Source organism: Homarus americanus, unplaced genomic scaffold (genome assembly GCF_018991925.1).
Source record: "Homarus americanus isolate GMGI-L3 unplaced genomic scaffold, GMGI_Hamer_2.0 scaffold39155, whole genome shotgun sequence".
Taxonomy (NCBI): Eukaryota; Metazoa; Arthropoda; class Malacostraca; order Decapoda; family Nephropidae; genus Homarus; species Homarus americanus.
In genome coordinates, this window is record NW_024737042.1 from 14,762,647 (window position 1) to 14,781,612 (window position 18,966).

General features: G+C 41.1%; 1 protein-coding gene across 2 annotated transcripts in view; it reads right to left on the reverse strand.

Annotated features, from left to right (window-relative positions):
* Positions 1-18,266, reverse strand: part of LOC121872742 (major facilitator superfamily domain-containing protein 6-like) — a 37,113-nt gene extending 18,847 nt beyond the window's left edge. Inside the window, exons 1-4 of one of the 2 annotated variants that reach the window (XM_042375784.1) lie at positions 18,191-18,264; positions 13,576-13,707; positions 10,010-10,132; positions 9,107-9,324 (exon numbers count right to left, since the gene is read on the reverse strand). In XM_042375784.1, coding sequence (XP_042231718.1) covers positions 9,107-9,324; positions 10,010-10,132; positions 13,576-13,687 — 453 coding nt within the window. In that variant the 5' untranslated portion in view covers positions 13,688-13,707; positions 18,191-18,264. Of the gene's footprint in view, positions 1-9,106; positions 9,325-10,009; positions 10,133-13,575; positions 13,708-18,190 lie in introns of both variants that reach the window. The other variant, XM_042375785.1, reaches the window with a different exon arrangement.
* Positions 18,267-18,966: the final 700 nt, after the last annotated feature.

The following is an 18,966-nucleotide window of genomic DNA, read 5'->3' on the forward strand; positions in this document are numbered from 1 at the left end:
ATTTTCAAAGGAGGGCCACTAGACTGGTGCCTACACTTCGACACCTCAACTACCTTGAGAGATTGGAGCGCCTGAACTTGCCTATTCTATACTACAGACGGGCAAGGGGCGACCTAATTGAGGTGTATAAGCATCTCAAGGGGCACTACTCAGTCGAGTGTCCTTACTTGGAGCTGGCGGACGCTCGCCCCACAAGGAGTCACAGCTCAAGATTGAAGAAGCCGCAGGTCCAGAAAACTGTGAGGGCAAACTTTTTCAGAGTGAGAGTTGTAAACTCTTGGAACAATCTACCAGAAAGTGTTGTGACGGCACCGAGTGTGAGCTCTTTCAAGACCAGACTTGACCAATACTGGAGCAGGTTCAGGTACAGTCTCGTTCAAGATTCTTCGAATACTGCTGGAGACAGCTGGCAACTCAAGGCCGTTTGTTTACTATACTAAGTAGTAAATATTATGAATGAATGTAAAAGTGATCGGTGATTGGTTACTTAGCTCCCCGTTAATTAATGGTTGGGCTTTGTTGTTTCGTATTATATTATACCTTTCTGCTGGTATATACTATTAATTTGATTTTAAAATGGATAGAGCAATGGGCCAACCTATATGAATTTATGTTTAGACAATTAAACATAAGAAAAAATCGGTATGTTAAAGAACATCATGCATCGGGCACAGCTGTGTGCAGGCTGTTTATGAGGTTGCCTGTTTATCATTAATTTATACTAATATTATCTTGAAACGTTTAATCCCTTTCGGGTAATTAATCCAGTTGTATATAACCGATGCTAAACAGACTTCTTTCTAAAGACACTGATTTCGTGCAACACAAACTGCTGTTTAAATCCGCTGTGGAATTCAGCAGAATCATCGGTTCACTGCTACCTGTAGTAAGTGTGTGTGTGTGCGCATGTGGAGTGTGTGTGTGTGCACATGTGGAGTGTGTGTGTGTGTGTGTGTGCATGTGGAGTGTGTGTTTGCATGTGGAGAGTGTGCGTGTGTGTGTGTGTGTGTGTGTGTATCAGCCTGTGTCTGTATTTAATAAAGACATTGTTCAATTGAAGGTGAATGTATATAATCTTACGAACCATCCGTCTGATGGTGTGAACTAGTGCGGTAGCATATGCCTAATACAATTACAAGCCTTTATCTAGCAATATCACTGTCATTCCAAGACTCTGAATATTGTAAACAGCAATTGGTATTTCTTTCGTTGAGTGGCTAATTGCCCACCACCCCCCCCCCACCCAAAAAAAAATTACAAAATCCTTGTTTCTGACTTGTGTAGATTACGTCACCTTTAGTCTGGTGTCTTTTAAAAAATATATATATTATATATTATTTTTTCAAATATGTGTATGATGTATTATCAATTTGTATCTTATTTATTTATTTATTCATTCAACAATATTTTTTATAAAATGGCTAATAAAATATAAATATAAAGCTAACGTTATGGGCGGGAACTTGGGGGAGACAGAGGTGTTGTCAGTACTGACTACCCTTCCACTCCCTCAATTGTAGAAGGACCCTACCAACGTGGAATACCACACGTAGAAAATCGCTGAATGTGGAATAATAATCGGCACCAAGGAGGCTGGGTTTTCACCTATTGAAATTGCCCGAGAATTGGGGTTTTGTCGTTCAACTGTATATTATTGGATTAATCGATGGGAAGTGGAAGAAAGTTTAAAGGACCACCACAGGACGGGAATGGCGCGCAGAACAACACCTGCACAAGTTGAAGCCATTCGGAATTTCGCTGAGGTCAACTCCTTCAAGACTTCATTTTCAATAAGAGAGGATCTCCAATTAAACATTTTCCCTTTAACAATCAGGCGAAGACTTCACGAAGGAGGCATTCACCATAGAACTCCCGCCACCAAGGGGAAGTTAAATGAGCGACATCGCGAGGGCAGGTTGCAGTTTGCTCGACGGTACGCTGAAGAAGGCCTAGATTTCTGGGGAAGAGTAATATTCACTGACTAAAAAACTTTCTCATCTACCTCTCACGGAAGGTTGCATTGCTGGAAGAGGAACAACACCCAATATGCTAGACAGCATATTTATGAGGAAGCAAGGAGTGGCCATGTGACTTGCAATGTTTGGGGATGGATATATTTGAAAGGAGTTGGGTTGCTGACTGACATAGAAGGAAGATTCACAGCTGAACAGTATTTAGAAATACTCGAAGAAGTTATGCTTCCCTCGGTACGTGCATATGCTTTCCCGTTTCCCGAAAACATAATTTTCATGCCCGATAGGTGTCCTATCCATACCGCACGGATTGTAAAAAGGTGGTTTGCAGAACAAAGAAATTTGCAAGTCTTATTCTGGCCAGGTAAAGGTTGTGACATGAACCCTATAGAGAACGTTTGGGCCAATATTGTGAGCGTGTAGGATCCAACTGAAGAGAGAACCAGGGTGCAGCTACAGGAGCATACACACCGTGAGTGGGAGGTACTGAGGCGGAAACCCCAACTGATACACAACCACTACCCCGCCTCCGTTCCCAACAGGCTGCAGCATGTAATCAAGAATGAAGGTGGCTGGACTAAATATTAATGTGCCAGAAATAATTTCCCTATGTAATCAACGTCACATACTGAATGCACATCGATATTTTTTTTCCATGTTAACTAAAATATATATAAGTTTCATGAATATAAGTCAAATTGTATAATAAATGTAAAGGAAACAATCCTCTTCTAATATCCTCACTTATGCAGTATGCATTCAGGATGATTTAAGTCAACAAATCCTAACATTATACTTATAATTATTATGAAAGAGCACAGTATAATATATGATAAATATATTGCATGTGAAATAATTACCATATATACCACGGAAAAAATGAGAGAGGGAGACGGAGACAAAGAAACAACTGTATAACGACACAATTCATGTATGTAATGGTTCCTATCACAGCTGTCCCATCCGGCTCTTCAAGGCACTTGTGACGAGGAAATTGATCTTTCATATTGTGGGGTATGGATAGCTTGGTTCACACTCAGGATGGTTGGAAAAAGGAAACTCACAATGTGCTCTCTGTATACATGTTATATTGGATGTACAATGCAGCTTGGTGCTGGGAAGTGGCAGCATGGTTACAAGCGTGATGTAGAGAGAGCTGGTTGGTGAGGATGCTCAGAGGAGGACCAGCTTGTGGGTCGCCATGCTCGCCGGCGGGAGCGAGGGCCGCCAGGCAGCGGCGGAGGAGGAGGAGGTGTTGCTTGCTGGTTGGTGTAGGTAGAAAGAGAGAGCTGGTTGGTGTAGGTAGAAAGAGGAGGACAGCTTGTGGGTCGCCATGCTCTCCGGCGGGAGCGAGGACCGCCAGGCAGGCGGAGGAGGAGGAGGTGTTGCTGGCTGCGGCTGTAGCTAGAAGAAGAGGGAGGGCACCACGAGGTCAGGTCTTAAATAGCGGGGGTAGGCGTGGCTTAGTAGCTGACCCCCGCTCCGTGGGCGGCGCTGGTTGACCTAGACCACGAGGCATACACTGTGGAATTCGCGGGATCGGCTACTCAGTGACAAACAGCGTTTGTAAGGGAGAAATCCACTACAATATTTCAATCTCAAAATCTCATATTTAATAAGTTCATGTCATGCCGTTCACAATATATTTATGTATTATTGGTAAACGTTTATTGTAATAATTGTATTTGTATATATTTTTCTCTCCATTTATTTATGAGAAATGGGATTTTTTTTTTTGCCAAAATACCAAACTGTTACAACGTTACCTCACAACTATTGAATAACTTACAATAATGCTCCAACACTCACGCACACTTCGACGGAAACATACGCACTCGCTCGTGAATAATGTCGATTTAACCCCCCTTGCCGTTTTTATTAATTATAAAAAATATTACATAACTTACTGAAATTTCGTACTGATGGTATAGCTAATGCCGCAGCATAAGTATTGTATCGCTGTAGATCTTTCAACTGTCATTACCTTTATCATCTGAGTAGACATAGCTTATTATATATTTCAAATGACATTTCTTTCGATTATTGATTGTTTGGCCGCAAAAAAAAGCCTTGTTTTTAATCTGGTTCACCACAGGATCGCATTGAAACTGTGTAGTATTCATTTCATAACATATAATTGAAACATAAATAAATATATGAATAAATAAAACATTATATATAAATTTCTATTTCCAATGCCTCACAGGGAATGTAAAATAAATAATGTCATTAATAAACTCCATAATACTGTTTCATTTATATAACTGTTTTTACAGACAAGCATTGACACACAGGCTAAGGCACACACACACACACACACACACACACACTACAGGTAGCAGTGAACCGATGATTCTGCTTATTCCCACAGCGAATTAAAACAGCAGTTTGTGTTGCATGAACTCAGCGTCTTTAGAAAGACGTTTGTTTAGCATGAGTTACATACGACTGGATTAATTACCCGAAATGGATTAAACGTTTGAAAATAACATTAGTATAAATTAATGATAAACAGGCAACCTCATAAACAGCCTGCACACAGCTGTGCCCGATGTATGATGTTCTATAATACACTTACCGATTTTTTCTTATGTTTAATTGTCTAAACATGAATTCATATAGGTTGGCCCATTGCTCTATCCATTTTAAAATCAAATTAACAGTATATACCAGCAGAAAGGTATAATATAATACGAAACAACAAAGCCCAACCATTAATTAACGGGGAACTAAGTAACTAATCACCGATCAGTTTTACATTCATTCATAATATTTACTACGTACTATAGTAAATAAACGGCCTTGAGTTGCCAGCTGTCTCCAGCAGTGTTCGAAGAATCTTGAACGAGACTGTCCATTCGGCAGCAGGCGCATGCCCAGTACTTGCCAAGCGGCTAACGAGCCGATCAGTGGTGAAGAGGATAAAAGTAGGTAAAAGTTATGAATGAGCGGTTTTTTCGTTTATTACTTTTTCGTCATCTTTACAATCCAGGTCATTCACCGTTAATAACTAATTTTGTAACTACCTTTCTGGAACCAAGTTTGTCTTATCCTCACACTTATTCTAAACAGCTCTGTGACATATCACAACCTTAGCGCACTATTAATTCACATCATTCCAGAGACATGACCTAACATCCTACAAGGTCATTTATGTGTATGTATGTGTGTGTGTGTGTGTGTGTGTGTGTGTGTGTTAACGTTTATATCACTTAGTGTGTACGGTAGACTCACACTTGAATAGGCCAACAGAGACATATAATGTTTAGAATACTTCCATACTCGCCCAACGAGGTTTACACTCCTCCATACAAATGTTTGCCGATGACGCCAAGTTATTTCGGGAAATTAGGAACCAAGCGGACTGTGAAGAGCTGCAGAAGGACCTCTGTGGGCTCCAGGAATGGTCGAAGAAATGGCTGCTGAGATTCAATGTCACGAAGTGTAAGAGGATGCACCTGGGGCGTACCAACGGTAAGGAGGCGTATCATATGTCCCAACGGGATGAAGAAACTGCACTAGTTGAGACTGTGTGTGAGAAGGACCTAGGTGTGTATGTTGACAATGAGCTGAAGTTCTCGGGCCATTGTGAGAAGAAGGTAAATCAGGCAAATAAATTATTGGGTCTTATAAGAAGGTCGTTCAGATATCTAGACGGCCCGTCCCTCGTAACGATCTTCAGGAGTGAAGTGCTTCCCCATCTGGAGTACTGTCACCCCATCTGGTCCCCGAGATATGCTAGGGACTGTCAGTTGGTTGAAAATGTTCAAAGGAGGGCCACCAAACTGGTGCCTGCACTTCGGCACCTCAGCTACCCTGAGAGATTGGAGCGCCTGAACTTTCCTAGCTTATACTACAGACGGGCAAGGGGGGACCTAGTTGAGGTGTATAAGCATCTCAGGGGGCACTACTCAGTTGAGTGTCCTTACTTGGAGCTGGCGGACGCTCGCCCCACAAGGGGTCACAGCTCAAGATTGAAGAAGCCGCAAGTCCAGAAAACCGTGAGGGCAAACTTTTTCGGAGTGAGGGTTGTAAACTCTTGGAACAATCTACCAGAGAGTGTTGTGACGGCACCGAGTGTGAGCTCTTTCAAGACAAGACTTGACCAACACTGGAGCGGGTTCAGGTACATTCAGGAGCCGGTGCATGCCCAGTATTTGCCAACAGTGCGTGACAGAGACGTGACCGATCGCCCGGGCGGCTAGCGAGCCGATCTTTTGGTGAAGAAGATAAATGAAAAGAGACGTGACCGATCGCCCAAGCGGCTAACAAGCCGATGAGTGGCGAAGAGGATAAAAGTAAAAGTAAAAGTATACTTCTCAAAATCCATTGTGCTTAATTTTTGTATTTCTGTGCTGATGTGCACATCGGCAAGCACAGAATATCATTTATTATTTTCTTACGAACTGTCTCCAAGACCTTACAAGGTACACTTGTTTATACACCCTCTTTCTTCCCTAAAATATTATACTTTCCTTGTTTTCTTTCCTATACTATTCCTTGACCCTTCTTTTCCATAAATTATTTCCTGTTAGATTCTTTTTCACTTCCCGCTTACTACATTTATTGGATCATATGAAGATCTTCCCCCCCAAAGTATCCAACTGAAGATCCACCCCCCCAATCGCGCTCATATGAAGATCCACCCCCCCAGTCGCGCTCATATGAAGATCCACCCCCCCCCCCAGTCGCGCTCTTATGAAGATCCTCCCCAACATATAATATAAATAAACAACATAAGGATTAAATAATAAAACATTATTCAGGTTAGGTTAGGTTAGGTTAGGCTTGATCATATGAAGATCCTCCCCCCGAGGCTATATCATATGAAGATCCTCCCCCCCAAGTAGGTTTGGGGGGGAAGAACTTCATATGATCCTCATAACCGAATGAGAGAACACATATCGAATGACAATCTAAAATAACTGTTCGTTCATGCTAACGGAAGTGATTGACATAAGTTATGAAGTTGACAGACGTGAACAATAAACCGACAGTCTACATATAGTTTGAGAATGTAACAATTGGAGAATGACAGACCACCAACAGTTATTTTAGATTGTCATTCGATATGTGTTCTATCATTCGGTTATGAAATTTGTTAAATAGTTATGTAACAATGTCTCAACGGATATGTGAAAAGGTGTATTACAGTAAGTACAGTATATTGTTCCTGCGCTCAAACCCATCCCGACGCTCCCCGTCCCTTATCAGTAGGTCTATTAATTTGTGATGCGCTCAGTATAATTAGTTACTTAGTTAGTACTTATAAGGTCTACAACATGAAAGTTTGTGTTTATTAAATAACCTATATTTGAATATCCACACACGTTTTGTGAGATAGGTAATCAACTGTTTTGAGTTTGTTTCTTGTTCCTCCTCTGATAGCGTTATATTAGTACCTTATCAGTAATGAATACCTCACTGTTCTTTGCCTCTTATTTTGCGGTAATAGTTCATAAGAGCTCATCTGATTTACTGGTAAATTTACAAGAATTTTAATGAAAAAGAAGTTCATAATTGAGGGGTTAAAGTGTGGGAAGTAAGTAGTTAAAACAACTACCTGTATCTGTGCAGGTAGGGGTCGATATGCTCCGAAATTTTACGTGTGACTAGTGACAGCCCTTATATACCAAAAATTTTCGTCCATGGTCTCATATTGTTTCGCACAAAGTATGCACAGATAGTTGTTTTTACTAATTTACGTGTCCAGTGCAGTACTCCAACTTGACATAAAAGACAAAGTAGCAAAATCAAATGAAAATTAAGAACCCGCTTTTGTTGCATTTTATGATATCTGAAGGTCTTCACTATGGATGAATCAAACCCTCAAGTTAGTTTTATCTCAAACAATAGAGTACTAAATGAAGGTAATACTTTCAGAAGCTTGTGCAGGTAAAGCACTTGTTTTCGAACACCAGGCAGTGTTTTAAGGATTTATTTGTTTGGTCATGGATGGACCTTTTCGTACTTCTGCTATTTTTCCGACATTCGGTTTGATTGGTTGAGGCTGATGACTTAGATTATGGAATTCAGCCATTTGCATATGTGGTTAGGATACATTACATTAAATTTGTCAGGTTAGGTTATACAATAATAGGATCCCCAATTGTGAAGTCCTGAGTCACAAATCTTGCCGAGGAAAAGCCTGTAGTGTACATTGTAAAATTTGTTGTAATTATCAAGATTCAAAGATATCTATTTCCAGAGCTTTAACATTTTAACCTAACGTGACACAGGAAAGTTAATACTGTATCATGCTAGAATTGGTTTAAATTTTGAATTTTCATCTAACATCTTGGGTTATGATAGTTTAGGCTAGGTCATCACTTTCAATTTCTGGAAATGGATTTCAGCAAACCAATTTAACTAACAACCTACTTTTTGTAAGGTTTATGCAATTGACTAGCTTATACTGTACTACAGGTGGGCAAGGGGTGATGTAATAGCAGTCTATTGACACCCTAGACGACATTACTCAGTTAAGTGTCCATAGCTAGAGCTGGCGGATGCCCGTCCCACTCGAGGTCACAGCTTGAGGCTGAAGAAGTCATAAGTTAAAAAAATATCAGGGCAAACGTTTTCGTAGTGACAGTTGTGAACTCTTGGAACAATCTGCCAGAGAGTGTTGTGACGGCACCGAGTGTGAGCTCATACAAGACCAGATTTGACCAACATTGGAACAGGTACGGATGCATTCAGGAGTCGGTACATGCCCAGTACTTGCCAACAGTGTGTAACAGAGATGTAACCGACCGCCCAAGCAGCTAACGAGCCGATCAGTGGCGAAGGGGATAAAGGAAAGTATACCGTAAAATTCCAAATTATTGCTAAGATACGAAAGAACGAAAACATTGTATAATCAAGTGTTGTTAAGATATATAAACATTGAATAATTTATAACGATGTGTTGCTAAAATACAAAAATATTGGATACTATCAAACTAAACATTGTTCTGGGAATCAAGGGAGTTTGGAGGGGAGAATGTCTGTCGTCCGACATCGTACAGGATGTTTAAAGTTGCATGTAAGTGGAGTTTACTGTACCGAAACTCATCATAAGTGTCAGCTGTGGGTGGTTGTATTAACAATAATTTTGAATGTCAACTGGAGGGAGGTGTACCAGCACTAACCTCGAGTGTCAGCTGCACTTGGGTGTGGTTGCGGTGTTCGTGACAAAGGTCACAACTCTGCCAGATTAGGTGGTAACCTTCAGGATCACAGGTGAATGTGAGGGATGGCGCGAGGGGACGGGAAGGTATGTACAGGAGAGCGACATGAAGTAACACACTGAGTATCATGTTCGCCACCATCACCAGCTTGTATGTTCCGAAGGTATCAGCCATGAGACCTGCGATAGAGAGAGAGGGAGATGTATGCTCTGCCGAGGGCGTACCTGAAGACGTGTTAATATGTGTTGAAGGATGATTTAAGCACTGCTGCTGTTTGTGTGTTGTGTTTGAAGATGTTTGAAACACCGTTAATGTTTTGTGTGCTGTGTTGAGGAGGTTCTGTTTATTGACATTATTTGCATTGCTATGGTAAGGTCGCAAGGACTTTCTGAGACTGACAGTTTCTATTGCTGTGTTAGGGAAGATATGGTGTCTGTGATGCTGTGCAGGGGAAAATGAGAAAATCTTTATAATGATGTCTTAAATAAGGATTGAGTCGTTCAAATATTGTGTTACGGTATGACAGCCTTTGAATTTCTGCGTGCGTTGAGAACATCTGAGAGCATCTCCAAGTGGCAGGTCGTCTCAGGTAAAGTTATATCTCGCCTGAAAGGGTATAGGTGTAAACACAATAATATAGCTTCTCTTGTCTTGGCTACCATTCTTGTGATTCTACGAGAGAAAGAATTAAAACAATACAAATATTGTGTATAGTAATGTGTGTGCGTGTGTTTACAATGCTTGTGTGCGTGTGCTTGTGCAGTATATGCACGTGAGTGACGTATGTGTTAATGTCACGCGTGTCTGTCAGTATTCATGCCTGTGAATATGCGTGTGCGTGTGCATGTGTGAGAGGGAGAATACCTGAGGTTGGAGGTCCAAGGAGAGATGAGATGGGTAGGAAGGAGTAAATAGTTGCGATCTCCTTGAATGTGATTCCCAGGGTCTGCATGTGGAGGGTCAGAAACGGTAGGTAGGCAGCTTGACCTGAGGGAGGAACAAGTATTAGATCTAGTCTACCTGCTGGAAGGCCATATGGGATAAGTTGGCTGTCTGACCAGCGGAAGGAATAGTTGATTAGATATACAGGTATGTTTCTATAAATTATCTGACTCTCTAAAGCCCCTTCACTTTAAATTCTCTTAAGCATCATAAGCATCTGATGGCTTTGTCTACTATCCTTGATCGAATTGCCATATTGTAACTGTTTACTATGGCTGCATAGTGTACCTGTATACCTGCACTATCCATGTACAAACTATACCTGCATTCTCTATATGCATGCTTAACCAAGGATAAAATATAATACAGTACTAAGCACTTGTTTTACGGTAAAACAAGTGCTTGTTGGGTTAAAGTTACTAACTTTTATCCACAATGCACAGCTCGGTGACGTCAGTGTTGTAAACACGCAACATCTGGTGACCTCCTTGTGTGGCCGCATATGCTCTCGGGATCAATGTATCAACAATTATGGTTATTTGTGCAATATACGGGTGCACCAGCAATGCTCAAATCCCAAACAGAGAGCACATAAGTCTTGCAGATTTCCAAGATATAAGAAAACTTGTGATAAATCGATAAATGACTACATCAATGCTCTGATAAAATAAACACCACATTAGTGTAGCCGAGAACTTGTTTGAAGAGAGTTCATATTACTTTTCTATCTCTTTAATTTTGGAATGTCTGTTGAAGTGAAGTGTCACCGTGAAGTATCACGGTTCGTGATACTTCACGCCTAGAGAAACTTGCTCTATTTTCTTAAGTATACATTGTAAGGCAATGTCCAGTTGTCCAGTCGAGAGTACCCCCAGACATTCACCTTGCCATGTCTAGCATTGAGAAAATATTTGTAATGCTAATAAACTACAAAATTAGTTGCTTCGTCCATGTCATCGGAGTAATACCCCCGGTGTTTCCTTGTAATATTTTGCTATCATATATTTTTTTGCTATATCACTTAATTTTTGGAGGACTATGAGAACATAAGGCATTCATGTGGTTATACCTGGCCACCTAAAAGCCTTAGCCTTACGAGTATTCTAAGAAAAGGAAACAATCAAACGTCAACCAAGGCAAGGCCATCATCATTTGGTCACCAGATGATGTGCGTCACTAGCGTGACGTCATTGAATGGGGTGGAACTAAAGTTATGAGGTTTTACTCCTTGTGCTGAGCTGTAGGAGTATACCTGCATGTCTATATACTGTATATGCCAGACCAATTGTAGTCTTGTATCATGATATTTCTGAATTATTATTATTATTATTATTATTATTATTATTATTATTATTATTACTGTACAGGGCATCCTCGCTTAACGTTGGGGTTACTTTCCTGAAAACGCGACGTTATGCGAAACAATGTTAAGCAGATAATTTTTCCCCATAAGAAATAGATAAAATACAGGAGTTACGTTCCCCAGCCTCCCTTTGCCCCATGAAAAAAGTTACATATACAGAAAATCATTGCCATTTCTATAGAAAATAGTATATAGAACTACAGTACTAAGTTTGTATTGGTATTCACTGATTGGCGGAGGTGGTAGAGCGAGTGTGTGGTGGGTAGTAGAGCGAAGGAGGAAGATGACAGGAGTGAAGTAGGAGGGTGGTGAGTCACTGAGACTGCAGCTGCCTCCTCCTCCGTTGTAGGCGGGAATGTCTCGGCAGCAACCATATCTGAACTGGCAGCTTCACCAGTCATCTTTATGTTGTGGAAGTTATACCGACGCTTCGATCCTTCACCCTCTTCTTCCTTTAAGTTGTCAAACATGGATCTAGCCTTATGCTGGATAACCACAAGGCTAATAGGAGCATTATGTTGATTCTGGTCCTCCATCCACATTGCCAGCATCTTTTCCACCTTCTCTACCACAGTGATTCTAGTACAGTCGTCTTAGTAACACTCAGAGAAGAACCACTTCCAGCACTAGCCTTAATCTTGTTAGCATTGGTCCAGATAGGACGCACTGTTGTGGGAGTTAGACCAAGCATAGCGGCTATGTCCACAGCATGTTCCCCTTTTTCAAATCGGGTTAATACATCCATTTTCGTAGGAAGGGTAATGGTCTTACGTTACCTCTTCACTACACTAGCATCAGTAGCACTTGATGGGCACTTGGAAGCCATTTCGAATGGTTAGAGTACAGTTTTAGAGCAAAAGCACCTAAGTACACACGAATGATGTGAAGTCGTAACAGAGACTGACTTGGTGTCACTTGGGGATGCTGTGACATTCCGCGAGTGAGGGCAGCGCGCCAAGCTGAAAGAGCGTAGCACGGCCAGACAAGAGCGGGTGATGCGCCGTAGAATGTAGTCCGTGACAACGCAAAACGACGTAGTATCAGATTACCGGGACGTTAAACGAATTTTTGGTATCTAAAGTTCAGCGACGTAGTACTGAAACAATGTTAAGAGGGATGACGCTAAACGAGGACTTATTGTAATTCCATTTTTATATTCAGGTTGCTTTTTTCCTTTTTTTATGATTTTGTTAGATAAAATTTGCATTCATGGTTTATTAAATTTTTTGTCACAGACTGGGTATACAATAAGGTTCTTGTGTTCTAGGTAATTAAAATGAATTTTCCATTATGAAATTACTGGATCTCCTCTGTAGTATTGAGTTAAACATCTTAGCCCAACACGTAATCCCATTCCTGTTCAATTGTTTTATACTCTGCTGAAAATTGATCAACTCCACAGCCTTATAATTTGTTATTTTGTTCACAAATACTGAACACCAACTTGTTACCAATATTGGGAGTTTGAACTATACAGTATTTCATTTCATATCTATCTAACCTAACCTAACCACACCTAATCCTAAACTAACCACACCTAATCTTAAACTAACCTAACCTAATCTAATCTTAAACTAACCACACCTTATCTTAAACTAACCTAACCTTTCTTTAATTTGTTCTATCTCAAATAGGATTTTGTTCTATGTATTATGTAGATCCACTTAGTCCATTTGACTTCACTAAATATAGGAAAATGAATAAGTTGTAAATTGCAAACTTTTCGTCTGCCAGCAGACATTTGTATACTTCCCTCCCATATATTATAAAGTCCTCACATTCCAGGTTTCTGTTTGGAATGGATGCCAACCCTTTCTTAAGCTTCTACAACTAAGGTCATTAAATAATTTTCCCCACTTATCAGCGTACTAGCCGTTCGGGTGGTCTATCCAGTGTTAGAACAGGAGGAAACCGCGGGGACCGGGAAACCCGTGATGTTTGGTAGGGTTACACTAGACACCCTTTTCACGTGTGTCCGGGCCGACGCTCGAACCCTTGACATACTGGTGAGAGTTACACGCATTACCGCTGTACCATCTACTTAAGTGTTGCTGATTCAGCAGGAATGTCCGAAAATCATTCACGGTGTTATAAATAATCCCAAAACCTTAAGACAATCACTCACCAGCAAAGAAAAAGAAAAGGATGATCTTGATGGGCATCAACTCTGGCTGATACGACATGTTCCTCTTCATCCAGACCCGCCATCCTTCACCTCCCGCAGTCTTCTTTTCCATCTTTTCTCGGTTAATTAAACCTGAATTAAAAGTCATTTTAATTATTATTAATTTGTATGAAAAATCTTTAGTTATATGCAACGAGCTGGCCACTAAACGCTCAAGCCTGGAACATTTGTGTAGCGCACCAATCACAAGAGGCCACAACTTCAAGCTCGCCAAGTTATCATGCAGAACGAGCATAAGGAAATACTTCTTCACACAGAGGCTGGTAGACCTATAGAACAGTCTACCAGCCCAAGCTGTGGATTCGAGAACAGTACTGGACTTCAAAATAGCCCAAGACAAAATTATCAAGAGCAATGGAGAGATCCTACACAGGCCACTGGCCCCTTCCTTCGACATGGCCACCTCAAATGGGTGGCCATTAGGTAAATAAGGTAAACAGCTTAGTCCGCTTTCTGATTTCAGAAGAGCATAATGTTGACTGCAGAGGAAGGGCTGTTATATATTTGTGCTCTGGCATATGCGTTGAAAAAAAATTTAAGTTAAAGAGAAAGTGGTCTGAACAATGGCTTTTGCAGATTCCAATTATATCTTGTAAATTTATTAGTAGAATTATAACTGGAGGCTAATTATTGGTATCACTATCTTCGATTGGACGGAGAAATATATCACCACCTCTTATCACTAATTACACCTTAGATTGAGAAAAAAGACTGAGACTTATTCAGGATATGATAACATTTATCTAACTGTTTAGATAAAACCCCTATGTGTTCTTTTATTTATCAGTTCTCAGTACTAGTAATATATCGTAGGACCTAAGGAACAGGAGGCGAGCGTTGTATTCACTCGGCTGACTCACTCCCAGATACATAATAAATACAGGAGGTGGCAAATTAAAGTCGGAAGACTTTTAAATGAAATATGTTTCCTTTTATTTACTCTCACTAGGGCGGTCGGTAACGTCACTGTTACTCATTGTTGGCAAGTACTGTAGGTCTCTATGTATCTCGGTTGTGGTTCTGGTGAAGGGGTATCTTTCACCTGTGACGATTCTTAGGGCTTCATTTTGGACCACCTGTAAGTTTAATATTTGAATGGTGCTCATAGAGTGAAGAGGTACTGCTGGGTAAGTTAATATCGGTGTGACAAATGATGTCACCCGGCGGAGTTTTATTTTCTCAGGAAGCACTTTAAAGCGGTATAGTTTTCTCAGCTCTCTTGTTGCCTTTTCCTTCCTGGTGTGAGCATAATGGGAGTAACCTATCGTGGATATATGCAGGTCCAGGAGGGTGCCTCTGCTTTTGTATTCTATCTTGGCATTATTGGTTACTAATGGATGGGTTTTCCTTCTGCATAAAGGTATCACTGTGAATTTCGGGAGACTAGTTTGGATTTTCCATTGTTTTTCGTAATTATTTACCCTTTCTAGTGGTGCCACCTCCCGGGTGGGATGTAGAGTGGGTGGAGGATGCGCTCGTGCTCCTGGCCCTGTGTAGGCACGCTTGCTTCCACTACCCTCTCCCTGAATATAACCCATGTACACCCGTCCCCGTTCCTCCTCGACTCTTCCCTTCTCTGCTTCAAGTCCTGCAGGAGCTTCTTGTGCTGTTACCTCTGCATTACCGTGCGATCTGGGTGAATGAATACACTCCGAAATGCCTCGCTCCTTGCTAAGTCTTGTGCCTGCATAATAACCTCCCATTTCTCCTCCTCACTCACAAGTGTGATCTTGAGGGGGCGAGGCTTATCCCCCTGCTTTTGTCCCAGCCTCCTCACATCCTGAGGGGTTGATCTTCAGAACCTCTGTACAAATATTCTTAAATTGCATCTTATTGTGTGTTATCTTACTCTCAGTTCCCTCCGCCTGTTCTGATCCTGCATTACTCTCCGCCACCTCCCGTGGCCCTGCTAAAGCTTCAGCATAACTCCTCTTAGCAACCACCTCCATTATATCGGCTACTTCCTCAGTCTTAGCAAGGATGACTTTCCCAACTTGTTCTAGTTTGGCAACCAGCAAGGCTCCAGCTTCATCTATTTTCGTTCCTAGGGAACTCGTTCCCCTATAGCTTGCAATCGCTTCTTTCACCTTGGCTATGCAGTCAGAGCAATACCAGCAACAGCCTTCATGCTTTACGGCAGCTTGCATCTTCCTAAACGTTGCAAGGGTCAGGCCTGTATCATCCATAACCGTCACCCCTCGCAGTAATCACATGTCATACTCATGGTTGTTGTGGGGGGGGGGGTGCAGACTGTGTACAGATCTACACCTATTTAAAAATAAAGAAAAAAGAAAAACAGCACTTAGCTGCCCTGTGCTGGTTTTAATTTTCCCCTGTTGTCTTTCGGGCTGTCTGTTTTTTTCGCTTTTTTTTCAGTTCACTTCGGCGATTTGTCGGTATTTACGTGCTATCTCTATGCACACTGCATTTTGCTATGAATAACGGATTTTTTACACCCACTCAGTCCTTTAGAAACACAGAAAAATAAAATAAAAATTTCTTTGGGGCGGTAATAGAATACCTTTAGGATAACCAGCTTGTTAATTTTATTATATTTTTATTTTTCTAACTATTATTTTCTTATACTTTCTTTTCCCGTTCTCATCAACGACTATATCTCTTTGTGCTATCACTGTGTACACTGTACCTCCCTGTGAGTGGTGTATTATAGGCACAGTTTCAGTCCATGAGAAAGCACACAAACAAAATAAAATTTAAAGTCACTGTGGCACCTATAACACGACTTGGTTTTGCTGGCAGTGGTGCCTTACCAGCTTGCTTGCCAATTTGTATTCACTTTAAGTTATTTACACATCTTCCGCGGTTACTGATGACACTATGAACTGATTTAACTAAAGTCACAGTACTACACTCCCTGGTTGGCCTCTATCACAGCCGTGACCACAACTCCGGAAAAAAAACAAGCTTTGTCACATGGCAATGATTTTGTGGTTGTAGGCCTCTTGACCTGGGCTGTACCTCCAACTCGGTGGAGATTGAGTTTTCAAAAATACAATCGCGTCTAGCATTAAAAATCTTACATCGATTTACACTTTCACATCACTAAGACGATCTTGATGATCTTATGTAAACACTGTCCAATTTCTGCCGCTCAACAACGAAGGCCCGAATGCCGAACACGCTTTGTTACAGAGACGCAACACGACCCGACCTGCACGCACGTAAATCCCCATGAATAATCTAGTTTCGTTGCCTGATTCAACTTTTTCACACAATGGCCCGAGAACTTAAGTTCATTGTCAAACATACATGTTATATATATGTATGTTTATATGCTGCCTTTATTGAATATATATATTATATATTATGTTACTTCTTACCAAAGTCAGAAAGTGTTTAGGCTTGTGTAAACACGAAATGTGTTAGGCACGCTGTAACCAAGAACAGAGAATAAACGCCCAGCCAGACAGACCATGTGACTCTTCATTCTCCCATTAAATAACGCAAGATACTACAATACACACCCAGGTCCTTTTCACATTCGGTCTCAATTAACGCAGTCTCTTCGTCCTTTTGGGACATGTGATACGCCTCCTTAGTATTGGTGCGACCCAGGTGCATCCTTTTGCACTTGGTGATATTGAATCGTAGCAGCCATTTCGTCAACCATTCTTGAAGCTCATAGAGATCTTTTTGCAGCTCTCCACAGTCTGTTTGGTTCTTAATTTGCCTAAATAACTTGGCATCGTCCACAAATATTTGTATGGAGGAGTGTAAAGCTTCTGGCATGTCAGTAATGAAACAGATAAACAACGGGCCCAATACATTGCCCAGTGGTACCCCGCTCGTAACAGGTTCACATGACAATTTCGTACCATTTATCATCATATACACACTGTTCGCGGTCATGACCAGAAAGTCTCCGATCCACGCTAGGACACTTCCAGTTTAATTCTCAGCCTTTCATGGGGTACGCTGTCTAAAGCTTTGACGGTCTAGTCTGGTCTTGAATGAGCTCACACCCGGTGCCATCACAAGACTCTCCGGCAGATTGTTCTAAGAATTCACATCTCTCACTCCAAAAAAGTTTTCCCTAAAAAATTTCTGAATCTGTGTCTTCTTCAACCTTAAGTGGTCCTTAGTAGGGTGGGCTTCCGGCTGAATATTGTTCTCTGACGTGTTTATAAACTTCAATTAGGTCACCCCTTGCTAGTAAACCTAAGCAAATCATTGCAGCCCTTCTTATCTCTCTGGGTACCTAAGGTGCTTTAGTGCAAGCACCAGTCTGGTGGCCTTCCTTAATTTTTTAAGCTGTGGTTCACACTGTGTTGTATCTCAATTAAACCCGTCATGTGTTAGTTGGAATAATTATAAAAATCAATCATCGTCAAATGATGATGACGTTACTGCTACGGCTGAAACTGAGCAACTGGTTTGACCTACCCTCCACGATCCGTTTTGTCTGCACAATTCAAGTCTGTGCAAACAAATCTGAAAAAAAAGGTCAGACCGTGTGTAGCAAGGTTTACTCTGAACCGTTATTTTACATTCACGTTTTTCAGCAGTAACTATTTTCAAAATTTTGAATACATACTTGTTGGGTGCTGGCAGGACGGCGAGTGGTGGTCGACTGACAATGGCTGTTAGTGTTACCGGAGAGACATGGCGACGCATGAGATTTCACATCTCTTACGTACTTCATATAAATAAAGTTAGAAGATTACATGCACCATCACAATTTTTTTTTCGCATCAAGTTATCAACAGAGGGGGCACTGCACTACATACCATAATGAACACAGGGAAGCTGATCCACCTAGGACCACACTTCACCACATTTATTGGCAATAACAAAACAACAACCCCAGACAAAGTCTTCACCAATAACAAGGCATTCCTGAATTACCATATAAAACAAGGACCACTAACTACCAGCGACCACATTCCAATGATAATAAAACTATCCACAGGCCCAATCCAAGTACCAACTACCCCACGTTTCCAAATGCAAAAAGCAGACTGGGAAGGCTACAGGAAGCAACTAGAACAAGTTAAGATCCCAGATCTCCAAGGCAAAACACTAGAAGATATTGACAACGAAACAGATACCCTTATACGTAACATCAAAAAGGCAATAGAGAACAACATACCAATCACAACATATCGAACGCTACCACACATCAGGATATCCCATGAATTGCGAATGCTCCAAGTACAATACAATAACATAATGATATACATACAAAATTATCCACCAACAACAGAGCTTATTAGAAACTTAAGGCAAATACAACAAAAGTTAAGAGATGAAAGCCTGATAGCACACCAACAAATATGGAACGAACTAATAAACAACCTGGATACCACAAGA